This window comes from Echinococcus granulosus, assembly GCF_000524195.1.
Source record: "Echinococcus granulosus chromosome Unknown EG_S00008, whole genome shotgun sequence".
Lineage (NCBI taxonomy): Eukaryota > Metazoa > Platyhelminthes > Cestoda > Cyclophyllidea > Taeniidae > Echinococcus > Echinococcus granulosus.
In genome coordinates, this window is record NW_020170388.1 from 7,530 (window position 1) to 17,886 (window position 10,357).

Sequence of the window (10,357 nt, forward strand, 5' to 3'; positions counted from 1 at the left end):
CACATCACAGTGAGGACAGAAGAGACTCCACAAACACCTTTGATGATTGGTTAAAAGTGGGTGGCATGCAGGCATTGGTGGATGCTTTTACTAGAGGAAGAAATCTACATCAGAAGAGTTCGTAGCTGAGTGACTAAATTCAGCTGTGTTTTAGATCTATTCATGGTTTCATCTTCTTTCGACATTTCGCTACACGTATCTCCAAGGTGTAACGATTGTGGAGTTTCAATAAAATTACCAAATAACAACCACTTTATGACTCTATCTGACTAGAAATATGAAAAAAAATTCCTACAAACATAAGAGATTTCGGGATGCCAAATAAGCGAATGACTACAATACCCTCTGGGACAAAGGTGACTGATTATAGTACCTTGGCTGATACCAGCAGCTGTCTCTCAACCGAAGTGCATTGCTCCCAATTCATGGCCAAAATTGACAATAATCTGCAGAGTTGTATGGAACATTCGTCATTGATTCGAAGCTTAAATGCCTTGCGTTTCAGGAGATTCGTCCACCTTGAACTAAACGTTTTCCGGACAAAGCATTATACACGCTATTTTTCACAACTTATACCCACCTTTGGATCTCAATGCATTTAATTGCACCTTTTTATAAATCTTCTTCACGGTTACTTCTTATATTTATGTGCTTTTGGTACTGTTGGGTGCACATAGCATCCGATTCTAGGCATTCTTCCTGTCCGTCACCTCTGTCTTGAAAGAATCTCAGAAACCTCAACTCCTTCACCCTTAAAGCAGCTGATTTCCTGTGAAAATGAACGAATTTTTGTCTGAATGGGACGTGAAAGAGGGCTTACCGCCGGGCGGTTTTAAGGTCCTTGCAGGCGAGGTAGCGCTGAACCTGCGTCTGATTGGTAGAGTAGATGCTCATCACCATGCCAGCACCACCAATGGCCAACGTCCATATGGAGTGACGTACAAAGGGGTTCAGATCAAAGCTGAATAGAAAAGAGTGGTGGAGGCGAAGAGGAGGTAGTAGGGATCAGTGTGGTGTGGGGAAAGTGTGAACCGTGCGTCTGGAGTGGGGTATAGTATTCAAACCAAGTGTGCAAATTCATCATGTCCAAAATGCCCTTTTAATTACCTATACTGTGTTTCCAACACCTGTCAGGCTCATCTTCAGCAAAAGGATGGCAATCGCTTGGATTTACTTATACCTGTAAAGTCTGTACCTCAATTTATGGTAGACTTCCCAGTCGCCTAAGGCACTGTCTCGAAGCTCATTCACGAGAAATACAATAAAATTGTGCGCTCTAGCAAATCCTCAGGCAATTCGGGAACAAAGCCACTACCCGTCGCAGCCGTGTAGGTTACGACACCGCGCTTAAACCTTATGCAACTTCAGGGCCTGAACACTGTGTCAGCGACAATTTTGTATGATTAGAGCATTCAGAAAAGTGGTAAAAATATCGACTAAAACAGATTCCGGCAAAGTAGTGGTCAAAGGACAAGCGAACGTACTCAAAGACATCGAGCCTCTGGCCTTCCTTTGCAATGCTCCAGACTCGGTTAATGCCGCCAACCTGTTGACAACCGAAGACCATGAGCAGAATCAGACCACCAAACATGACGACTGACTGAAGGACGTCTGTCCACACCACGGCCTTCATTCCCCCCTGAATTGGAAACAGAGAAAGATATGAGCCCTTTAAATAATTGGAAAGTTACTCGTAGCACCATGAGTGCCCATAAGAGGGATCACCACGACCGTCCCAGACATCCTAACAAACATGGTAGGGGTCTCCTTGCCCCCAATTATAAGGATTATTTTCAGCAGTACTTTGTTTGATCAAAATAGTGCAAAGCTGAGTTCGGTTGCACCGATTTTTACATGATTTTATTAAAATGTAGTTAATATCGTCTCGTATTTTCGGTCGCACAAAAAAACATGCTATTCAATAAAAACCTGTAAACCCGTTAATAAACCCTTGTCGCATAGAAAAACATTTATGTAATAATAAAAAATTCACATTACTCTGCCCGCTTTTCCCCTTCAGTTTCCAAGAGGAGATGACTATTGCATAACAGGAAAGCGTTACCAAGGCCCAGCATTATGCAGACAAAACCGAGTGTCGCCGTGGGCACGACTCCACTTTTAAACGATTAATCCACGGTACCTGGCCATTTACATGCTATTGGAATGGAATAAGGTTTTTATTCTCTATTATACTGTCATACGATGACTTAAAGTGGTTTCAGGTTAGAACCGCAATAATTAATAAAATTCTGCGTAAAACATCATTTGGTGCTAACTTATTTTCGGTGAAACAACGCACCAGGGCCGTGTAAAGCGTACCAAGAATGCCAGAGGTTAGGATAGACGCCGAAACGGGCAATCCGGTTACTAAAATATGTACAAATGTAATCGGCAGCACGTAATGAGCCCATGATAGGTAAAAAATGCCTGCCTTAAGCCATAAAGATTGTGATAAATGCGAATCAAAGCTTGTGAAACTCCTATAGATGCGGTTGCACTAGAGCATGCAAAACAAAACGCACCTAGACATGCTGAGGACAGAATATTGTAGTAAGAAACAGCGATTATCTACTCATTGCCATGTTTTGCTCGATTAATAAACGCGAATCTGCGGCAGAAAACTAGGATACCTCAATACATGACGACTCGGTTTCTCACATATAAGTCTAAAGTTTTGAAAGTAAGTCATAATTCTGGTCTACGGGCTTGTTAGGTGTACGAGATTCTACTAAATCCAAAAAGTTAAATTTACCTCTGCTTAACGCTAAGGCGGGTGCATAGAGGACTACAGCGATGTAAATTATCTACAAATAATTCGAAAAATAGTTAGATAACTTCGGAACTGGATAAGACTATTGACTACCAAGCAATATATGGAGAGCAGTTTTAGGATTAAGGATCAGGGTAACAACACAAATAAACGTCCAGTGCCTAAAGATCATACAATTGTCGAGGAAAATTATGCTAATTCTACGCTACAATTCATAAAGTGTGTTATGTAAGCGTACCATTTGGAAGCAAAACACCAATGTAACAATCCAACGTAAAACACGACAAAATCGCAGCTCTAAGTACTAAAAAGCGTTGAAATAGACAAGACTCATACCTCATGACCACTGGCAAGATTTAGTTTGTAAAACACTGGGGCGTATACTTCAGCAGCAATAGGGAAACTTATGATGTAACCAAGGATTAGGTTAAGAAACTCTAGACCGAATAAATAAAACTCCGAATTGTTTCCCATAAGTGCCACTGCCGACATAAAACTGGCCAATGTGCTTCCAACGATAGGAAGGAGCGTTAGCTTTCTGTTAGCTAAAAAGATTTCATCAGCTCCCTCACTGGCATCATTGGAGTCAATTTCTTTGGTTTTTCCGCAGCATGTGCGACGCCATAATTTAACAAAAAAGGATTTGAAGCCATAAAATACACCTACAAATGTGTACACAGCAAAAAGAAATGCAGCTAAGAGGTAATCGGGCCAATCTAAATGATCCGACATCACAGCACGGACCGACACGAGCGCCGCAGTGAAGAGGTGTTGTAGTTAAAGTAGGCTAAAAAGGTCAAATCAGACAGCAATCGCTCCATTCTAATGGACTAGAACAGAGAGTTGTGTAAAGCGGCAATTGTTCTAAATTTTTTAACAAACCACCATATAGGGTAGTTCTTATAAGGCAATTTGATTGTTTTGGCCAATCGGGGCTTCACATTTGTGATAAATTACCAATAATCACACAAAACTACTAGTTTACTGGTATGTTTAGCCATGCGTGTGCATCGAACTCTCCGCAGATAGTACATTCACTTATAGGCACAGCCTTTGGGCTACGCCAATAGCCTCGGCTCATCTCTGCATCAATAATCCGCTTTCCGCTATCGTATCATGACCTTTTCATCCTTAAGGAAGGCAAAAGACACTGCAAATAAAACTTTTGCATCATCTGTTATCGCATTTCTTCTCATATTTGTTGTCAGAAGCATTAGTATTTGCCAGGATTTTAACTTAAAAATTAAGTGGCTACAACAATAAATTCGTTAGGTGTAAGACGGTTTAAATAGCAAGAACAATCCTCGAGCAGTGGCTTAAGCCTTTTCATAAGCGGCCCATGACAACCGCAGGAAACATTCTTGCCCTTGGTAGATGGTCAGCAGAAAATTAGTAGCCATTTCAAGCTGTTTTGTTTTGAATTTTGGATTAATTAAATGGTCCGAAGCAAAACTCGTTTGAGCCGCGAACGATTTGTTTGTATGACTCGGTCATCGTAATGTCGCTCTACTCTCCAAATTTTGACATCTGGGTTGTTGTTGTGACTTCTGGACTGTTGACACGCTTAATATCATGGTGTTCTTCATTGTCTTAACTTCGTTCTCATAGATAGTTTGAAGCGCTTCTCGCGCTTTTCTCACATAACATCTGGTTCTTCTGATCTCGAATTTCAGACGCTATAGTCCTGTTGTCACTAAATTACCTGGTTCCTTTTATTTGCCTCAAAGTAAGGGTCTTTTGGTGTCATTTTCGTGAAATCTTTGTGTTCTTTGGCTATTTTTGTGCTCTTGGGTTTTAGAAGTTTTTGCTTCCTGAGACTTGGGGAGTTTTCCACCATCTCCTAAGTTATTTTGTTCATATCGAATGTTAGTGGCTCTCTTGCCGTATCGATCTTCTGCTACTCGTTGCATTCCTGTTTTCTTCTGCTTAGGTTACCTTATGCCACGAGTTTTGCAACCTATAGTGCTCACCGATGATGGGGCTGCTTTGGAGCATAATCCTTTGAAGCGACTCCTCGACGATGCGCGCTCCGATTTTGAGGGTAGAGTGTTGGCAAAACGTGCCATCTTTGGTCGTTATCTCGAGACTCGCGTCAATTGGCTTCGCATGCAGCTGACACGTGAGGCCGAGGCTACCGGCTCACTCGGCATGAATCATCTAGACTTCCTGCGTGCCTTCAAATCAGATTCAGTTCCTGAGGCAAGTGTTCTCCTTTCTATTTCTTGGTATCGTGTATCCCAATTTCCGACACATTTTGTCAACTATAGGAATATCGATTGGTGGAGGGCGATGGAAGCGGTGAGAGGACCCGGCAGCTGCCGCGAGTACCTCCGTCGAGCGCTATGAGGGTAATTAATACTGTCCGACGAGTGGCCGCGCGTTCCAGGATTAATCAGGTAGCTGCTTTAGTAAATCGCTCTGCAACGATTTGATGGGCCCCTCTTTCTACACAGTGCTGTGCTTAACACTGCCAGTCATATACTTAGTGTGTTCTTGATAAGTTCACGCTAATTGATTGTATTGCAAGCAGACTGTTTTTTAAAACGAAACATGTTTGCTCGTGGTCCGGTTTTTAGTCCGTTTTCTAGTTCCTGACTAGCTGTTGAGTTAATAAATAAATGAGTAATGACATTTAATGTCTTCTGTCCTCTAATGTTCTTTTGCCTTGAAGTTGGTATCAAATGTCTTAGGGTCATTTCGACTCTTTATCCTGACTGAGGAATATGGATATATTGTTTCGAAGATGAGTGCTCTTAAGTACTCTAGTCGTGTTAAGCCGAAACAAGTTCGCAATCGAGTCAGTTTTTGCATCGGTGCTCGTTGGTTTTCTTTTTATTTTAGGTCCCTTGTCATTTTTCAATCTAAACCGTTTTTTGCTTAATTACGATTATATAGCTGTCTGCATTCATTAAACCTAGAGTTAAGTGCAATTTAGTTCCTTTCTTGACGTGACCAGTTTGGTCGAGTAATGACTTATTGTATGCGCTATTCTTAAAAAATCCGTTGAAATTAACGTCATATCCATCATTTCCATAGTGTGTGTGCATGTTCCAGTCTTTATTTGAGATTTGATGTTCTCTTTTATGCTAAAAGCCTGTAGACGGTGGAGGTAATCATAGTGGATGACTTTTGAAGTGAATAAATCCCGTGGTTACGCCATGGAAAACTAGGCTAATTCAATATTCGTTTTGGACAAGGATGCCGCTGCGGCTCTATACGCAGTCTCTTATGCCGAATTCCTTCGTCCCATTGGGCATTTGGTAGCCAACGTACCTCTAACCTTGAAAACCTGACCTATCTACCAGCTACGTCGATTTCTTCATACCTTGTCAATCTGATGGCTTAACTGGGCTTTGACTACCCGAACTTTTACAGTCGTCTCTGGCATCAATTCTTCTATTTTCATCATTATCAAGTTCTGTTTGGCATTTCGTCTTTAAGCTTGAATGGGTAACTAAAATTTCCTAACGGTACGATTTTCGTGGTAATTGTGATAAATTGTAAGTTGACTACCTCCTCTTTGTGATGTATTTCTTCTTGGGGGGACTCCTTTTACCTTGGAAGACTCGATGTTGCGTCAAAGTTTGATCCACTTTCGGCGGACAACAGCAGGTACACAGATTACCTGCAATGGTATCTCACTATATTTGTGCTTTGTTCATAAAAGCCGACATTTCAGGTTGTAGGCAAGTGCGTTTTAAAGCTGGTAGCACACGTGTTATCTCAAATGTTTGTGTTTAACACCAAACTAAGAAGCATCAACTTAAAATTAGTTGCTATTCCACCATTTATTTCTGTCCATAGCAGGCTAACTCAACGCCATATCCCCCCTCGATGACTGCAACAACCGTGACGGAATCGACTATGGCGACACGTGCTCGGAGCAAACAGGCACTGAACTTGACGAAGGCGACAGCGGTAGAGCGCAGCACGGCCACTGCGGGAACGCGACAAGGCCGTCTACGTCGTGCCGCTGCGACCGCCGGCGCATCCGCCACACTCCAGCTCTCCTCGGCCTTCCTCTACCAATCGCCTATTCCCCAAAAATCGCCTACTACTAGCGTTTTTGATAGAGTAGGTCCTCTAGTCTGTTTTAATCGTTTTTTTTGGATTAGAGAAAGGTTTGTTTTTAGGTATTCAAACCACCATTTTAGGTCCAAGAGTTAGTCTTATCGATGAGCGGTTGAGGCAGCTAGTTAGATTATTCCTTTTCTGTGGTAAATGGAACAAAGTTTGCTTCTATTTTAATTTGCGTTTTCCCCACCCTGTAATGTCTGTCTCGGTTCCTTTGTGCTTCATTGCAGGAGCCTAAATGATTTGCTTTAGTTTCCGCCCTTGTGTTTGTCCTGATTCCGCAAAAGAAAGCCTGATTGTTTTGGCATGTTGTTACTCCTTTAAGCGTAAGAGCCTGACGCTCACCACAGAATAGTGGCAGAGTTACCTTTTATCAACTTTGATGAAGATTTACTCAAACCCAAGATGAGCAAGAATCTTTGCCTTGGGAATGGTGCAGAGAGTAAGTAATTCCTACCTACTGCAATACGGCTGTCTGCGAATCGTGGATAGTCAAGGTGGCATCCTCTGTTCGAACATTTCTTCCCCCCACATACTACCCCCAGATTTCGATTCATCTCTGCGGATGTCACCATCCGAATGCTTTTTGGGCCTGCGATTGCATTGTTATACAAATAATTTATGGAAAATTGAGACAATAGCAAAATTTAAGATGCCGACCTGAGGGTTGGTATTTAGAATCGCTTCAAATGCAAAAGGCAAGGCCTTTTGAAAACGCCTATTTATGCTGCTGGTTCCCAGTTCGTGCGCGAGATCCTGTATTTGGCGATGCACACTAAGGTTTAGTTGGGCCGACCAGACGGTGTTGCGGCCTAGCATGGCTGGAAATGCACCCCACAAAAAGATATGCGTCTTTTGGAAGGAAATTGGCTTAATTTTTCGGCACTTTTTTTGTCGATTCAGTGGTGACGAATTTCGTGATACCCCTTGTCACTAGCTTTCATGGCTCCTAGATGAGTTCCATTTGCACTAAGGAGTCATCGCAATTGGGAGTACCCTCATTTACTCTTTTTTTTGCTTCTAGGACTCCATTTTGTATACGTCATCCGGATCTCCAGTTGCCAACCCGTTCGCACATCTCAGCAACGAGGTCGTGAGAGAGATCAAAAAAATTATCAATGCAAAACAAATTTAAAATCGAGTTTTTATGTACTTCCTTTGGCTGCCATTTACCTTTTAAAATAATTTTGCCAAGTTGATACCTCTTAAATGTTACTACTCAAGAGATCACTTTTAATGGTCGTTTCATCATTTGACAAGTAAGGTTTACTGAGCCGTCACTGTTTATCAGTATTTAGACATTGCGGAACAAATCCAAAAGCTGCTTATCATTCGTTTTAGTGTTTTCTGTGGCTGTTGAGTGGGAGCGTGTGTATGCGTGTCAAATGGAATTTCTGAAATCTTCCTGTCATGATTTCGTTATGCTGTGAAGTAAATCGCGAAGCCGGAATGAATGGCGTATGAATGAGTTGCATCGTTAGGGGAATGGTCCGTACCCCGTTGCGCGTTTTGAGGGTCTCGGTTGCGTTTTTAATTGTTGTATCCCCTCCTAGACGCGCTCGCATTCCATCTACCAATCGCCTTAATTCGTAATAGTTGCTTCAATGTGACTCTGATGTTAACCTGCAGCCTGAGCGCCGAGAGTGGGGAACTTGGTTCGTGAGGTAAGGGCAGGACTCGTGTGCCAGTGCGGCCAAACTACCCTTGGAACGCCCTCCCCCCCATGTTGGTCAAAAGTGGCAGACCATCAAGGTGCTTAGCGTGCATGAGCAAGTGTTTGTCAGTGGTTGGGCTCCCCGTTCTCAAAGCGGTTTTGGTGCGACCGCATGTCGTTGCGCTGATCAAGCATCCACGATCAGGTGTCCCACAACACGTTTTACCAACGGATCAAGAACTACTGTTGTGTTGTGTGCTGTGTCGCGCTCGGGATCGTCACTGTCGTGCAGACGTGCGACCGTGTTTGAAGCCTCGACGCCAATTAACCAAAGTCCGTGCTAACCTTTACATCACCGTATCTACAGCGGTCAGTGTTCCACAGATAAGAGTGGATGCGACTGTCCTCCGGTTCTGGTTCGACGTTTTTGTTCACGAGGAACTTTTTTCGACGCCAGACGCTACATTAGAACACTGCCACTGTGGGTCGCCACTTCAATGGACGGTGTTTGGACTGGAGTGGTCAACGACATGCGCACCACTTATCACGGAGATTATCGCCACTTTAGTGTGCCTCCATGGCGGTGTCAACTTCGAAGCTCCGGTGTGACATGAACGTTTGTTTTCGTTACCTTCGGTTAACTTGGGAGCGTTAACGAGTCAACAGAGCACCCACTTTAGTCGTTTCGCTGTGAGCATGACTTGCACGGGATGCTTGTAACTGAATTAATTGGAATAACCGTTTCTTAAAGAAGTATGTAATTGCATTCATTCGATGTCGCAACCATAACTGCTACTTATAACCGATGAAAGTAGACATGCAGGAGGTAGTAATCAACTAGTTCCTCAAATCACCTTCCCTGTCATCCACTTATAAAAATTGTGTTAAGGTATTTTCATTCTCGTGATGAATTTAGGCCGTCTAATTGCTGCATACTTTTTTAATTGTTTCCCTACTGATTTATTCCCCGCAAAAATAATCTGAATTAATCGGCTTGCAACACTTGTGCATAATCCCCATCGAATACAAGGCAGTATTTTTTGTTTACAACCACCCAAACTCAATCGTCTTATAATTCTACTGCAGGGCATTTGTTTATGCTTTTCAGGATTGAACTTTCGGAGCTAATCCAAAGTGGTAGACTCTCAAAGTGCTCAGTATGCATTAACCTTTAAGCTGATAAATGTTGGCTAATGTTTCTCTTTCATCGTTCTCGTGGCGAGTTTTAATGTTAGGTCACGTCATTATGCTGCTCAAGTATCAAGAACCCCGCGTTTTTACACCAAGTTTGCATAGCAGGCCAGGAATTACTACTGTGCTGCGAGCTGGAAACGGAACCTCCGCACTACAGAATGCCTCTGTCGTACGGACATGAGGTCGTGCTGAAAGCCTTAACTCCATTCAATCAAATGTCCTGCTAATCTCTCTGCTATCGTATCTACGGCAGTCAGAATCTCCTACAGATAAGAGTGGGTGTGGGTGTCCGTCGGTTCTGGTTTGACGCTTTTGTTAACGAGGAACTTTGTCCATCACCGGGCACTGCGCCAGGAGGGTTCCACTACCGTGGATCGTCATGTCGATGAACGAGGCAGAAGCTGGATGGACCAAGGCTATGCACAGCGATCATAACGGGGTTCATCGTCTCGGTTGCGTGCCACCATCAAGGACTAGCATTTGCCAAATATTTTGTCCTTCTATATGGTGCCAAATATCCTTATTTTACCTATTCAAGTCCCACCTCGAAGCTGGGTTATGTAATTAACTTTCTTAGACTAATAATGCCCCACACTCAACCAATCCGGTTGAGCAGGTATTATATATCTCAAATCAGTAAAGAACATGTATTGCATACCTATGAC

General features: G+C 42.9%; 3 protein-coding genes across 3 annotated transcripts in view; 2 read left to right on the forward strand and 1 right to left on the reverse strand. All coding sequences in view use genetic code 11, as the record gives it.

The window, feature by feature from the left end:
• Positions 1-3,502, reverse strand: part of EGR_01908 (Sodium-dependent multivitamin transporter) — a gene marked incomplete at both ends in the record, with an annotated part of 9,164 nt that extends 5,662 nt beyond the window's left edge. Inside the window, 7 exons of the mRNA XM_024491157.1 lie at positions 821-961; positions 1,485-1,639; positions 2,300-2,367; positions 2,753-2,804; positions 3,009-3,074; positions 3,107-3,304; positions 3,437-3,502. Of these exons, the coding sequence (XP_024354300.1) occupies positions 821-961; positions 1,485-1,639; positions 2,300-2,367; positions 2,753-2,804; positions 3,009-3,074; positions 3,107-3,304; positions 3,437-3,502 (746 nt within the window). The remainder of the gene's footprint in view (positions 1-820; positions 962-1,484; positions 1,640-2,299; positions 2,368-2,752; positions 2,805-3,008; positions 3,075-3,106; positions 3,305-3,436) is intronic.
• Positions 3,503-4,633: 1,131 nt separating this feature from the next.
• EGR_01909 (hypothetical protein) lies at positions 4,634-6,957 on the forward strand (the record flags this gene model as incomplete). The annotated part of the gene is made up of 4 exons (XM_024491158.1): positions 4,634-5,002; positions 5,038-5,166; positions 6,575-6,844; positions 6,925-6,957. The coding sequence occupies 4 exons, from the start codon at positions 4,634-4,636 to the stop codon at positions 6,955-6,957; spliced, it is 801 nt and encodes a 266-aa protein (XP_024354301.1).
• Positions 6,958-8,567: 1,610 nt separating this feature from the next.
• Positions 8,568-9,107, forward strand: EGR_01910 (hypothetical protein; the record flags this gene model as incomplete). Its single annotated transcript, XM_024491159.1, has 1 exon — positions 8,568-9,107. The coding sequence occupies one exon, from the start codon at positions 8,568-8,570 to the stop codon at positions 9,105-9,107; it is 540 nt and encodes a 179-aa protein (XP_024354302.1).
• Between the last annotated feature and the right edge of the window lie 1,250 nt (positions 9,108-10,357).